This window comes from Prionailurus viverrinus, chromosome A1 (genome assembly GCF_022837055.1).
Source record: "Prionailurus viverrinus isolate Anna chromosome A1, UM_Priviv_1.0, whole genome shotgun sequence".
Lineage (NCBI taxonomy): Eukaryota > Metazoa > Chordata > Mammalia > Carnivora > Felidae > Prionailurus > Prionailurus viverrinus.
In genome coordinates this window covers 21886808-21902659 of record NC_062561.1, presented here as the reverse complement: position 1 = coordinate 21902659, position 15852 = coordinate 21886808, and the positions used below count along the sequence as shown (strand labels likewise).

Genomic DNA, 15852 nt, shown 5'->3' with positions numbered 1-15852 from the left:
AAAGCAGCAGTGATATGAAAAATGTGCCTAACTCTTTGGGCACAGATGTTCTTTTTTTTCTTTTCCTCCACAAAAAGCTTCCAAAATCGTAAGATGCTTTTTCCCTGTCTCACTAATCACCAATACTGAACATTATATAACCTTTCCTGATGAGTCACAACCATCACAATTAAAATTATCAATCACAGTTACGTGTCTGTCATAATACGGTAAGGCTCACAAGTACTAAAGAGATGTTTGTCCCTATGGAGATGACACCGGGTTGTTAGCTTATTCTTGGTTCTATTTTCTCTCAGTTCTCATTTGCTGCCTGTCAGCTCCAAGAAGCTCCCCTCCTCAAATGCATCCTGCCTGTGATTTGCCATAGTGTGAAAACCAGAATTCTAGAGACACAAATAGAGCTTTGAGCTTGTTAAAATCTAGTAACAAAGATGAAAAAAAACCACCTCAAGTTAATTACCAACTGACCCTATCAAACAAAACTGTGACCAGAGAGAATTAGGGGAGGGGCTGCTGGCAGCCCAGGCAATTACTTCCTCCAAGACTAGAAGAATTTCTAAGGACCCATCCCTTTCATTTGTCTGCAGGAAGTGGTCCTCACACATCATGAGGTGTGGCTTCCATGATTCTTTCTTGTGTCGCACTTCCTATCTCCCCTCACCTGTCTGATACTGCCCCAGGCAACAATAATAAAACCTACAGCTGGGGTTTAAAAGAATATGCACTATGGGTTCATTTCACAGGAACAAAGAAATAACTGCAAAACTTCCTCAAAGTGGATTCAAAGGAATATCTAGAATAATAATGCAAATATTTAGCACAATTATCCAAAGTAACATATACTTACAGTTAAAATAAACAAGGAATCCAGGCTGTACAAATTAGGGAATTCTAATTTTTAACCAACTGTTCTTCTGGCACTTCTCAAATATCCCAAGCTCCCTTGTAATGCAGCTGCCTTTCATTTTAAAAATGGGGACTGAGGTTCCACTAACTAAAAACAGACTAGCAAACAGTGGATTTAGGGCCTAAGACCTGGGTGCTAGGCCTAGGTCTAGCACATCCTAGCCATGAAACCTTTATCTCCCTCCGCTTCTCTGGTTTCTTCACCCATACCCTGTCCTACATAGTAAAATCACTGTTAACAACACTGAGGGATTCTAAACAAGAGAACAATATGATCTCTGTTTCAGAAACCACAGGGGGCACAGAGGTGATACTTGACAGGTAGACCAATCAAAAAGCTACGGAATAAAACAGATGGTGTGCCTGGGTGGCTCAGTCGGTTGAGCATCCAACTCTTGATTTTGGCTCAGGTCATGATCTCATGGTTCATGGGATCAAGCCCCACATTGGGCTCCATGCTAAACGTGGAGCCTGCTTAAGATTCATTCATTCATTCATTCTCTCTCTCTCTCTCTCTCCCTCTGCCCCTCTCCCCCGCTCATGCTCTCTTTCTCTAAAAATAAATGAAATGAACTAAAATATAAAATAAGATAAAAATAAAATGCTATGGAACAAAAGAGACCATGGCAATAGCCCAGGCAGATAGCAAGACCTGACCTATGGTTACATAGATGAATAGAAACAAAATGAAAGATTAGATGGTAGAATCAATAAGATGAGCAACCTTAACTTGGTGGGGTACAGCACCTACTGGAATGTTGGTAAAGTTATTTTCTATGACATCATTACTATTACTGAAAACAAAACAGACCTTAACTGATGGGGGTCATTAAAAAAAACAAAAGTACAGAACACTGTCATACACATCTCATTTGTCGTCTTAGCGAAGAGCAGGGGACTCAACTGCCTTGAGGCTGAAATCTGTTATCAAAAGAGTGGTCCTGATCACATAGAAAAAGAGTGTGTCCCCACATGTTTTTAGCTGTGCACAGGGCTGCTATGTTTACGCTAGACCAAATACAAATATGGTCATGATTTTATTTTTTTAAAAGGCACTTTCACAATAGCCAGAAGTTGGTAACAACCCAAATATCCAACAGATGAACAAACAAAATATGGCATATACACACAATGGGATATTATTCAGTCTTAAGAATGAAGTTCTGTCACGTGCTACAACATGGATGAACCCTGAGGACATTATGCCCAGTGAAATAAGGCAGTCATAACCAGACAAACACTGTATGATTTCACTCATATGAAGTCCCTAGAGTAGTCACTCATGGAGACAGAAGACAGAACGGTGGTCACAGGTGCTGGGAGTGGAGAGTCACCATTAGGAGGCACAGCTTCAGCTTTGCAAAATAAAGAGTTCTGAAGATGGCTGGTGGTGAGGGCTACATAACAATGTACTTAATGTTACTGAACTGACATTCGCTAAATCACAATGGATATAAAAATATATACATATATAATTTGCCATCCTAACCATTTAAGTGGTTAAAGAGACCATGGCAATAATCCAGGCAGATGACAAAGCCACTGCAGAAAGCAGTCCTCACAAATCCTGAGGTCTGGTTTCCACAATTCTTAAAAATGGCTAGGACAGCAAATTTTATATTATGTGTATTTTACCACAATTTAAAAATAAAGAATAGGGGCGCCTGGGTGGCTCAGTCGGTTAAGCGTCCGACTTCAGCTCAGGTCATGATCTCACGGTCCGTGAGTTTGAGCCCTGAGTCGGGCTCTGTGCTGATAGCTCAGAGCCGGGAGCCTGCTTCAGATTCTGTGTCTCCCTCTCTCTCTGCCCCTCCTCCACTCACGCTCTGTCTCTATCAAAAAATGAATGTTTAAAAAAAAAAAAAAAAAGAATAAAAGCAGGGCACTTACCTCTCCATCAGCTGCCAGAGCCATTGAATGATGTGAGCCACAAGCTACTTCAACCACTTGCTTGATCAAGAGATTGGTACAGACTTGGATGGGAGCAATGCCTTGGTTGGTCGTCCCATTCCCAAGCTGGCTATATCCATTGTGGCCCCAGGCATAAACAACTCCATCTATACAAGACGGCCACACACAAAGAATCAACTCAAGAAGGAATGGTAACCCCTGTACTTTCTTTCCCAGACTTTACACAACTCATTCTCCAACCTTCGTTTCCTTCCATTGCCTCCTTCTCCCTATAGAGTAACCACTGATGAGGGGTAAAGGAAAGGACAAATGAGAAAACAGGATAGACAAATGTAAAATCATTCAAGCAAGGACTTAATACAAGCAAAGAAATAAGATCAGCTTTATGGTCAAAAGTCAGTTTATATATACAAAAATTAGACTTTCTGAACACACTGATTCATATCAGTGGTTTCTGTGTCAGGTACCAAGCAAAAAGTAGAAGACATAAGAAAGCTTAACACTAATCTTAACTATCACTTTGCCAAAAATCAGGGAACCATTCGTGTGTGTGTCTGTGAGAGAGTGAGAGAGACTCTCCCTCACAAAGTACAGAGGAAAAGAGGTATACTTTTTGTATATACTACATACAAAAATCCAAAAGCTTCTCTCAAACAGACTATTACTGGCATCAAATCTGGCTCAGTTTCTCTCTAATGACTTTATCTTTTTGGGATTCTGACAGAAGTAACTTTTCGGTTTTGTGTCCTCTGTAGAAGTACCAATGTTTCATGCATTTCCTCACATAGCATGCCTAAGTATCAAGAGTAGATATCCCCAAGTTATACACTCTTTTCATGTCTTTCCCATGGTATCAAAACATCCTGACCTGTTAAGGACAATCTAGACCTGGAAATAATGGTATCTGAGAGCAACAGCAGGAATCCAAGTGTTACCGTGAGGCTGCTAACTCACTGAAATGGCCCCTGAGCAACCAGGGGAAAGGTACTCATAATTAAGTAGGTTTCTGATTATCTAATCTAGAATTTGATTATGTGTGGCTCACAAGAGGTCTTCCCTATTACAGAAATTAAGACAGAAACCATAAACGGGAAATTTCATCCTAAGAAGGATGAGGCCATAGATTGAAAAAGTGTAATACCTAAAGAAGATCCACAATATCACGGTAAAGTTATATCAGGCGGTAGAAATGTCCAAACCTATGAGTGTTTTCATTCCTAAGAGACAGAAAAATAGACTTGAACAAATAGAAATACATACCTTGTTCTCGGACAATAAAACTCAGTATCATAAAGGTACTAGCTTTTCCTGTGTAAATTGGTAAATTTAAAATGAAAGGAATGAAATGATAAGTTACTTTTTGGAGCTAAACAAACTGATTAGAAAGTTCATTGGGAAGAACAAATGAGAATAGAAAAACTCCAAGAAAAGAAGCAAGAAGACAGCTCTAACAGTTATTAAAACCTATAAAAAATGCCTAAAACTAAGATTAATACTAGGTCAAAGACAGAAAAACCAGTGGAATGAAATTGAAGTTCTAGAAATAAACCAATTGCATAAAGAAATAAAAGCTATGTCATTTGGTGAAGAGACACTTCTCCAAAGAAGACATCCAGATGGCCAACTGACACATGAAAAATGCTCAACATCACTCATCATCAGGGAAATAAAAATCAAAACCACAATGAGATACCACCTTACACCTGTCAGAATGGCTAACAGTAACAACTCAGGCAACAACAAATGTTGGCAAGGATGCAGAGAAAGAGGATCTCTTTTGCATCGTTGGTGGGAATGCAAGCTGGTGCAGCCACTCTGGAAAACAGTATGGAGGTTCCTTAAAAAACTAAAAACAGAACTATCCTACGACCAAGCAATTGCACTACTAGGCATTCATCCAAGGGATACAGGTGTGCTGTTTTGAAAGGACACATGCACCCCACATTTATAGCAGCACTATCAATAATAGCCAAAGTATGGAAAGAGCCCAAATGTCCATCGATGGATGAATGGATAAAGAAGATATGGTATATATATACACAATGGAGTATTACTCAGCAATCAAAAAGAATGAAATCTTGCCATTTGCAACTACATGGATGGAACTGGAGGGTATTATCCTAAGTGAAATTAGTCAAAGACAAAAATCATATGACTTCACTCATATGAGGACTTTAAGAGACAAAATAGATCAACATAAGGGAAAGGAAACAAAACTAATATAAAAACAGGGAGGAGGACAAAACAAGAGACTCCTAAATATGGAGAACAAACTGATGGTTGCTGGAGGGGTTGTGGGAGGGGGGATGGGCTAAATGGGTAAGGGGAATTAAGGAATCTACTCCCGAAATCATTGCTTCACTATATACTAATTTGGATGTAAATTTTAAAAAATAAAGTTTAAAAAAAAAAAAAGCTATGTCATTTGCAGGAGAAAGGACTTTTTACAAATTGGGTTGAGATACTTGTGTCAGATTGAAAAATTAGATTCATTCATCACATAGCAACTTCCTAATGAGTCAAAAATTTAAATGTGGAAAATAGGGGCGCCTGGGTGGCTCAGTCGGTTGAACGTCCGACTTCGGCTCAGGTCATGATCTCCCAGTCTGTGGGTTCAAGCCCCACGTGGGGCTCTGTGCTGACAGCTTGCTCAGAGCCTGGAGTCTGCTTCTGATTCTGTGTCTCCCTCTCTCTCTGCCCCTCCCCCACTCATGCTCTGTCTCTCTCTCTCTCTGTCAAAATTAAATAAACATTAGGGGCGCCTGGGTAGCTCAGTCGGTTAAGCATCTGACTTCAGCTGGGTCATGATCTCATGGTCCGTGGGTTTGAGCCCCGCGTTGGGCTCTGTGCTGACAGCTCCGAGCCTGGAGCCTGCTTCAGATTCTGTGTCTCCCTCTCTCTGACCCTCCCCTGTTCATGCTCTGTCTTTCTCTGTCTCAAAAATAAACATTAAAAAATAATAATAATAAAATAAATAAACATTAAAAAAATTTTAATGTGGAAAATAAAACCATATAAGAATTAGGAGGAAAAAAATTAGTCAATTCCTCCATAACCTGGGCATAGGGAAAACTTTCCTATGATTCAAAATCAGAAGCAACAAGAGTGATAAATCTAGCTACATATTTTCTAAACTTTACATGGAAAAAACATGGGCAAAGAAAAAAATTAAATATTAGCAGAAATATTTCTACTTTATATTACTAAGAGACAATATCTCTATTACAAAAAGAGCTTTTAAAAGTACAAAAGAAAAAGACCAAGAACCTGCTAGAAATATGAATTGATAATGGTGCACAATGGAAAAAAACGTGAATGACTCAACCACATGAAAAGACACTCAACTTCACTCCTAGGAAGAAAATGCAAATTCAGAAGAAGGGACTCCTACTCAACCCGGCTACTACCATCGCCAAATGCCTGCTGTGCCATTAAAAAAAACCAATGCAGAGTCCCTGAAATAGCATCGCCCTTTTACAGAAACTAACTAGGTATTTGGTATCAAGGTGACTCCAACAGACCGTTTCATCCTGGAAAGAGCAGCTGTTCACATTAACAGAAATCAACATATAACCGGGGTACACGTTTCCTGCCCACAAGGCCTCAGCTAGCACAACAATATGAGGTATTTAATCCACAGAGTATTTGATTACGCAAAATATTTCCTCAGACCACGGGATCCACTTTATAGCAAAAGAGATGTAGCAGTGCTCACATGGCCATGGGGCTCCTGGTCCTATGTCATACACTACAACATCTAAAAGATGCCAGCTTGACACAACAATGACAAGCTGGCTGAAGGCACAGCTGATGCATCAGCCTGGAGATGAGATGCTAAGCTCCAGGCACAGATTCTAACTCAGTGACCACTACGTGGTGCTGTGTCCCTAACAGGTGGAATACCTGCATCCAGGAACCAAAGTGGATTATATGAGTGACCCTACTGACCAACATTCCCAGCGACCGACTTGGGGAATCTGAGCTTCCTGCCCCTGCAATTGTAGGTTCTATAGGTTTAGAAGTCCCAGTTCCCTAAGCAGAAACACTTCCACTAGGAACACAGCAGGAATCCCACTGAACTTTAAGTTACGGCTGCCATAGGCCCTCTGTAGGGCCCTGACTGTTCTTTCCTCCAGTCAAAGAACCAACAGGAAAAAAGAGGAGTCCCCTCCTGACAGGGGCAACTGACCTAGTCGGCAGAAAGAGGTAGAACTGCTATTATATAATGGAGGCAAGAGAGGAATGCTTGGCAAGGAGGTGAAACTTGGTGCTTTTGGTGCACATTTGCCCAACAGTACTGGTAAACAGAAATGTACAGCAGCCATGGCCAGAGTACAGCATGGTTAAGGGCCTATAACCCTCAAGGATGAGAGTCTGGATCACACAATCAGGTTAGCCCCCTGAGCCACATGCTAGCCAAATGTGAAGAGACTCTAAAAGGAGTGCTGGAGGAGGGAGGCAATGAGTATTACTTGTGGCCATGATACCAGCTGCATGCAGCACAGAGGCTGTAATTCATCCCACTAACAGTCTTCCAGCAAGTCTTTCCTAGGAAAGGAGGCCCACTAGAATCCTGGAGGAGCTACACCCCAAACATACAGGAAGCCATGGATCTGAACACTGCATGGGAGAGAATGAGTGAACGTTGTGCAGGGTCACCCAGATGAGCCTCAGGATCAAGGACCTTATTCCCCAGATGCTGGGACTGCTGCCAGCTGCTTGTTCTCAGCCATCAGTCCTCTCCAGATTTGCACCTGGCAATCACCTTCTCTTTAATGTATTATTTTACTATTTTAAAAGAGTATATGAAGGTATTTCTTCCCTTTTCACTTGATAAAGCATAGGAAAAGTGAGCTTCTTGAGATGGCTCTTAGTTCCAATTTCCCGGGGAAGCTTTCAAAGCAACCCCATTCAACTGGGCACCAGCACCCACTTTGCCCAGCCCTACTCTTGCCACACGGTCTCTGGCAAACAAGGGATGAAGCTTCAGGATCACTTGAGGTTCATGAGATGAACAAAATGACCAAACAACGAGAGTGAAACCATACCAGGCTAGAAGGGAGAGTGGGAAGTGGGGAGTGGGGAGAGCATGGGAAAGGGAGAGCACAGAGAAGCATCCCATGAGGTTCTGGCCTTCAAGAGAACGCAGCTGGCCTTCAGAGACCGGACACGGATTGGAGAAGTGATCACAAACAACTAATTTTATAGGTAACCTAATTTAACTTACTTTAGAAGACAAAAAAGAAATCCCCAAGCCCTAGGTCTGTATGTAAAGCAATAATACTAAGTGAATATAGATCTTCAGAGTAGTCACCGATGGGACTAGATTTTATTTTTTAAAGGTGCCGCATGCAGCGCCTCATCTGGGTATGTCTGGAGTCTTGGAAGCCTGACTACCCTACGTTCTCCTACAAATGGACCTTGAGAGCTTGTCTGGAGGCTCTAGCAGGGGAGCACAACTACCTGTATACCCTTGACTGAAGAAAGGACCTCCTCCATAGGGGAAGGTCGTCCTCTTCCACCAAGTGCCAGCTTTGGGAGGGACACACACATGGAGCAGGTAAGGGAAAAAGGGGATGCCCGCCTACCCAGCCAGATCAGCTGTATCAACTCTGGCAATCAATGCAGTGACAAACATCACAGCCAGATTGCTCTCACATCCTAGATTTTCAATGTAATAATGTAGTATTGATCAAAACATTCCTAAAATGTCTTTTAGAAATAGCTCACAAGTCAGTAAAGCATGGAGAATTGAATTTATTCTGTCCCCAAATCCTACTGAAATGACAGTGAAGGGGAAAAAAAAAAGGCATAAACAGTTGAGGACAAAAACAACAATAAAGAAGGGGGGTGCCTGGGTGGCTCAGTCGGTTAAGCGTCCGACTTCAGCTCAGGTCATGATCTCACACTGCTTGTGAGTTTGAGCTCCGCGTCAGGCTCTGTGCTGACAGCTCGGAGCCTGGAGCCTGCTTTGGATTCTGTGTCTCCCTCTCTCTCTGCCCCTCCCTCGCTCATGCGCTCGCGCTCTCTCTCTCTCTCTCTCTCTCTCAAGAATAAATAAAACATTAAAAGTTTAAAAAAAAAGAATAAAGAAGAAAATACAACTGGAGAGAGGTCAACAAAATTTTGGAAGATAGGAAGCAGGTGGGTGTGGTAACACAGCCAACCAGAGAAGGTGACACGTACATCTGCAAAAGAAGAAGCCAATCACAGCCCTGCAATCTCGGGAAGGCCCAGGGACTGGAGAAAGCAGGCAACACAGGAAATGATTTAAGGGCCAGTGTAACTAAGAACAGAAGCAGTCAGACCCCAAATCCTCATCCTCTTCCTGTGGGGTCAGGAAGCTTGTACAAGACAAGAGGCCTACAGCACTTACTAGCTGTGAATTTCTTACTGTAACTGCACTACAGCCCAACTTCTCCCTCTGCCCAAACCTCCTTCCCTCCCTTCTCCCACATAACACGACCAAAAAAAAAAAAAAAAAAAAAAAAAATGAGATAGGAGAATAATCTAAAGAGGCCCTGAAGACAGCTGTGAGGCACTGTAGTGAGGAAAGCAGAAGTGGAAGTCCAGTACTGAACAGTGAGATAGATCCTTGCCCTTCCTCTGCTAATGGAAAGCTGGCAAAAAAAACCCCATATCCAGGTCCGGAATCTGGAAGATTCCACCCTACGGAAGCTCATATACTGACATTGGGAGTGACACTGGAAGCATCCCTAATGCAGCAGTTATTATCTCCCTAAAGTGAAGCTCAGTGCTTGACAAGCCTCACCCATGAATCCAGTATTCCCAGCATGTAGATCAGGGCCTGTGTCCCACCTGTGGACAGCCAGCCAAGGATCACAAATTTTTGGCGTTTTTTTTTTTAATGTTTATTTACTTTTGAGAGAAAGAGAGAGAGAGAGTGCAAGTGGGAAAGGGGGGGGGGGGGAGGGAGGGAGGGAGGGAGAGAGAGACACAGAATGTGAAGCAGGCTCCAGGCTCTGAGCTGTCAGCACAGAGCCCAATGTGGGGATAGAACCCACAAATCGTGAGATCATGACCTGAGCCCAAGTTGGACACTTGACTGAGTGCCCCATAAAGAAAGCCTCTAACAAGAAAAGTCAGAGACCAAAACAAAAGAGAAAGAAGCAATCTGGGAGGAAAAAAGAAAGCAGAGAGCAGAGGATGACTTGAAAGTAACCTATACCAGCTCAGAGAATATAGTGAGGCCATGAAGCAGGACAGGAAGCTCTAGAAAGGCACATTCAGAGAACAAGAAAGAGAATGGGGGAATGTAACAGCAGAAATGTGAAAATGTGAGAGAAGGGGTGTAAGATAAAGCTGAAGAAATTTCCCAAAAAGTAGATTGGAGCAAAAATATAAGAAAGTTAAGAGGGTCAGTTCAAAATCCTCTAACTTCCTTCTAAGAAAAATTCCAAAAAGACAACAGAGAAAACAAAGAAGGGGAATTACCCATGAAATATGACAAGAAAATATTCTATAGAAATGAAGGAATTTCCAGACTGAAAGTCAACAGAATGATCAATACAATAAATTAAAAATCATCTACATGAGTACATAACCATGATTTTTTCAGAAAACTGGGAACAAAGAAAAGATCTCTATAGCTTCCAAAGAGGAAAAAACAGTCATATGCAAAAACAGCTAAAGTGGGGGCATCTGGGTGGCTCAAGTCGGTGAAGCGTCCGACTTCAGCTCAGGTCATGATCTCACAGTCTGTGAGTTTGAGCCCCGCGTCGGGCTCTGTGCTGACAGCTCAGAGCCTGAAGCCTGTTTCAGATTCTGTGTCTCCCCCTCTCTCTGCCCCTCCCCTGCTCATGCTCTGTCTCAAAAATAAATAAAAACATTAAAAAAAATTAAAAAAAATAAAATAAACAACCCCAGCTAAAGTCAGAATGGCATCAGAATCTCAAAAGAAACCGGAAACTCAAGAGGCACAATAACTTCAAAATTCTGAGGAAATAGGATTTTCAATCAGGAATTTTAAGCCCAGCCAAACCAATGGGCAATCTGCGTGAGTAAAATAAAGACATTTTAAGAGCATCTCAAAGATTTCTCTCACACCCTCTTCCTTGGGAAGCTACTAGAGAAAAGTGTTTCACTCAAATAAAGGTATAATCCCAGGAGGAAGACACAGGACACAAGAAATAGGGCATCCAGAAAGGACAAAGGTGAAGGGACCTCCACGATGATGGTGAATGAAGTTCTAGGCTGACAGCCATGTGGCAGGCTGGAACACGGGGACGGAGGGCTCCAGAGATATCTGGATGAGCTCAGATGTGCTGAGACACAACACTGCTGTATAGACCAATTTGCGCATAATGACAGACCTTTAGAAAAATGGGTGAATGAACCTCAGGAAAACAAACAGTGGTACAGAAAGGCGATGGCTCAGCTATAAACCACACTTACAGAGTCCTACTAATGTAAATATCGATTTAACTAAAATGGTGATATCACTATATTGAAAGGATCAGGGGAAGGAAGGAAGGGGAAATAAAGCTAACTGCTATCTGCCATTATAAAAAGTGGAAGGATAATATCTAAAATTGAAAATTCAGAAAGAACAGTTGTAAGCACGTTAAAAATACAAGATTAAACATCTGAAGGAGTTAAAAGTGGTTCCTTCTGAAGAACAGTTTCTACGCTGAAGAGGGGTGAGGCAGAGGTCCTTCTGCATTTTACTAAAAGCCATAAAATATTTGATGGTTTAAAGCGTTCATTTGTTTTAAAACTATTTGACTATATAGTCAAATTAAAACTATTTGACTATATAACATGCACAATATACGTACTATATATATATCTGAATGTAGTGCATGTTTAAAATATATAAGTGGCATATCAAAATTAACAAAAAAGAAAAGTATTCCCACAAGAAAATCAGTTATTATATTTATATTTTTATGTTTTATGTTTATTTATGCTTATCTTTATTGTAACACTCAAGATGGTTAACTCTGTATGTATGCTCTGACTCTGAAAATAATTCCAAGAGTTGTAATTTCCTAAGGTCACCACTTTGTAGAAAACCAAGAATTTAAATGCATATGTTTTAGTGTGTTTGCTCTAAAAAACTGCCCCAGTTTTTTACAGTCAGAAATCAATGACTAGTTAAGATTGATATTTGTTAGGAAAAAAATCAAATCATTAGGTCATAACAGATGACAAGCAGAACCAGTCAGCAAAGTAGTAACCGCTTGAAAGAGCCAGTGTGATGCCAGAAAGCATGGTTACACAACACGGAAGTGAGATCATCACCTCATTATGCTCAATACCAGTTATATTCTCACTAGACAATCACTCTCAGATCTGGATCTCACAGCTTGAGACAGATCCAGACAACTTGGAGTGCATTCAGATAGGAGTTAGAGGTAATTAAAAAGCTCAATACTAAGACCTCTGGCAACACCCGAGGAAGCTGTGAAAGCTGTGATTCCTCAGTCTGGAGACCGGCAGAGAAACAAACAGAAAACTTCCCCACAAAAAGCAGAGGGCCTCTGCTAGAGAGACCACAAGAGTTAATGTGCTTAAAATTCAAAGGGAAGATATAGGTTATATATAATAACCTATTTTCAGAGAGTTTTGGTTGCCCACAGTGGGGATAAATTACCAAAGAAGAAATGTATAGTCTTAATCTTGGGGAAGCAGAGATTAAAAGGAAAAGAATCTATCCTCCATTCTTTCCATATGGCACACACATGAATGTCAGGGAATAAACTAAGATTTCTTAAATTTGAGATTCAGAAACTACACACTGAAAGGGAAATCAGCATTATGTTGTCTTTATAAAAATGTACCAAGTAAAACCTGAAAGTTGCCCTTGCTAATATAAAACCAGTGAAAAACTAGGCTGAAGGCCACTTCATCTGCTGTATCTAATCTTCCACAACTTTACGTAAGTATTCTAACGTTTGCCTAATTTGCAAGCCGTACTCTGTTCCAGAGTTAGACTGAAATGTTTAACTTTTACCAGTTTGGTACAGTTCTCAGAAATAAAGAAATAAACCATTCAAGATTATTTCATACGGCCCCATCTCCCCTTAGCTTAGAATCAATACTTGATTTCTCACAAACTGAAAAGCTGACTTTGTTCCCTCTTTACCTTCAGTGCTGAGAAGAACATGTGGTCCACTCCCATAACTAAGGCTTTTAATCTTCTTTCCACATAAGGCTTCCAGCTTTTTGGGTACAAGTGTACTCTGGTTATCTCCAGTTCCTAGACAGTTACTATAGTTCAGTCCAAATACAAAGACCTAGAAAACAAACAGTTTTGTCTGAATCACTCGGACTAAAGTTACACAAAGGCTCCCCTCTCCACCCTGAAAATAAGACACACTCAAGTTCAGTGTGACAGCTCAGTAGGTAGGAAGAGACTGATCAGATGAAGAAAAACTCAACCTGTGCTGACATTACTTCAGTTGCAGAATGTTTGGCTGTACTATGAAATTCAGACTAGTACAGGGTTGAGGGGTATCAAATCAAGAAACTGCAAGAAGAGAGAAATTATATCAAAGACACGGTCTTCTAGAATTTCAGGTTCTTTTATCCACCACCTTTTCAGAAGACAAGGAGGGGGGCCTTGCTGGATACATCTAGGATACTGGTAGGAGAAAGACTGGTGGGAAAGGTAAGGGCTAAGGGAATAAAGAACCAAAAAACATACCAGGGAAAGTGAAACGAATGTGTCTATGGATCTTCCACTGAAAATATTTCAAAACAGAGACCGATATGAGTAAGCTTGCATTTTGGAAAGATCAACTGGCCACAACCTTTTCTTGGTCTTCAAACTGCACATTTTAAAGCTCACCCCCTAAAATTACACTCTGGGTTTTGAGAGATTCTTACCTCATCATTGTCAGTAACGTACAGTGCTTCATTGGCTGAGGTGCCAAAGACACATGCTTTCCGAATAGATGCAATTTCTTGAGGTGAGAGCAGAGTGAAGATTGGCCACTTTCCTACATCCACCATGACTCTGACTTCAAGTAATTCCTATAAATAAGCTGACATCTCTGCTACGACAAAAAGAATACCAAGGGAAAATCAACCACTATGCTAACTTAAAAAAAAAAAAAAGACACTGTTAATAAAAGGAAATAAAAGCTAATTCCAAAAGAAACGGTTACCTCTGGTTGAATGGATCACTCACTTTCCCCAGCAACCTGTCCAATCCTTCCTCCACGGTCAAACCTGGGCCCTTCCCTGCAATGACAGGTACAACTTGCTAGAACCAGTTGTTTGTCTTGCCCACTTAAAGTCGGTGTTTATCTGTTACATACATGCTTATTTTCAACCAGATAGCAGATAATGGAGAGAAACCATGCTAACTGGATAGAACCAGGGTCTCTCATCAGGATTTTTTTCCCTTAGAATATTGAGATAAAGGTTACAATACTAGTTTGTCTAAGACAGTGAATTCTTGCCTGAGAGAGAGGGAGAGGGGAAAGTGTGTGTGTGTGCACCCATGAATGTTCTACAAATCAGAATCGTTACCTCTACCCCCCCACTCTCCCACCACCACCCCCAGATTACACTCAAAGACCCCCATCTCTTGTAGAAAATCACTGCCACACAAAGCCACTGTTTAATGATGGGAACAGGACATTCCTCACTAAGTCTAGAGTGGCAAAAATATTAAGAAGCACTAGACTAAGATATACTGAATGAAACATAAGTATTATATTCTGATCCTAATTTCTATGATTACATTTTCTACATAATTACAGATTGTATTTCACATTGAAAAAAGTTGTTATATGAACAAGGGAAGACAATTCACCCTAATCTTCGTGTTCGAACTAATGACTATAGCCTTCATGCAAGTAGCAATTAGCTTAAATAGTATCCTATAAAAAGTAGACATTTATTATATATGTTTCCATAAAATTCTAAACTTGACCTGTTTAAGGAGTTTTACACAAAGAACCCTGGTCATGGCCCCAATTTCTTCTAGGGTTAAAAAGTACTTCTAGGGGCGCCTGGGTGGCGCAGTCAGTTAAGCGTCCGACTTCAGCCAGGTCACGATCTCGCGGTCCGTGAGTTCGAGCCCCGCGTCGGGCTCTGGGCTGATGGCTCAGAGCCTGGAGCCTGTTTCCGATTCTGTGTCTCCCTCTCTCTCTGCTGCCTGTTTCCGATTCTGTGTCTCCCTCTCTCTCTGCCCCTCGCCTGTTCATGCTCTCTCTCTGTCCCAAAAATAAATAAACGTTGAAAAAAAAAAAATCAAAAAGTACTTCTAGAAATTCCAGGGAGGGGCACAGTCACAAAACCCTACCATGCCAAGTGAGTTTCCATTCTGACTCTCACCTCTGGAAACTGAAATAGAACCAGTTTATAAATACAACCAGGGTTTCCTAATGAGGTACAGAACTCTTGAAGTTCCTTCCTATTCATGCTCTTCTCAGACCTCTAAAAAAAGCCAAGAGAACCAGGCTCAAGACCAAGGCGTTCCAGGCTCTAGCACCTCTGATAGCACCTAGAAACAGAGCCTATGGGGCTTAGGTATACTTAGCCAAGGCCTCAGTTTCCACCATCCAGGGAGATTTTTCACATCAGCACCAACTTGGATGACAAGGACCAGATAACTGCTAAGCCCCAAGAGTCACACACACATATTCAAAAAGCATTAAACACTACCAGGACAGGCCAAACCCCACCATTACAGAGCCAGACTCCTGGAACATTTGATGTTCTGAAAAGTGTGTGTTTGTGCGCATGTGTGTGAGCATGCACATGCTGGTGGGAACAGGTAAAAGATTTGGGGAAGGCCAAAAAACAAATACATAGGGGTCCTTGGTGACTCAGTTGGTTGAGCGTCTGATTCTTGATTTTGGCTAGGATCATGATCTCATGGTTCATGGGTTCAAGCCCCGTGTTGGGCTCCACACTGATAGGTGGGAGCGTGCTTGGGATTCTCTCTGCCCCTCCCCAGCTCTCTCTCTCAAAATAAATATTTTTTTTTTTACAAAAACTAATAAGCATGTTGAAAAAATGTGTTTCAACTGGTACCAAGAGGTAAAGGAAAGTAAGTTT

General features: G+C 41.4%; 1 protein-coding gene across 8 annotated transcripts in view; it reads right to left on the bottom strand.

Annotated features, from left to right (window-relative positions):
* Positions 1-15852, bottom strand: part of RCBTB1 (RCC1 and BTB domain containing protein 1) — a 96189-nt gene that overhangs the window by 22272 nt on the left and 58065 nt on the right. For 5 of the 8 annotated variants that reach the window (XM_047865197.1, XM_047865206.1, XM_047865188.1 and 2 more), the window contains 4 exons: positions 13950-14025; positions 13669-13835; positions 12926-13076; positions 2797-2963 (listed from right to left, as the gene is read on the bottom strand). In XM_047865197.1, the coding sequence (XP_047721153.1) occupies positions 2797-2963; positions 12926-13076; positions 13669-13794 (444 nt within the window). In that variant the 5' untranslated portion in view covers positions 13795-13835; positions 13950-14025. Of the gene's footprint in view, positions 1-2796; positions 2964-12925; positions 13077-13668; positions 13839-13949; positions 14026-15852 lie in introns of all 8 variants that reach the window. The other 3 variants (XM_047865171.1, XM_047865216.1, XM_047865233.1) reach the window with 1 other exon arrangement.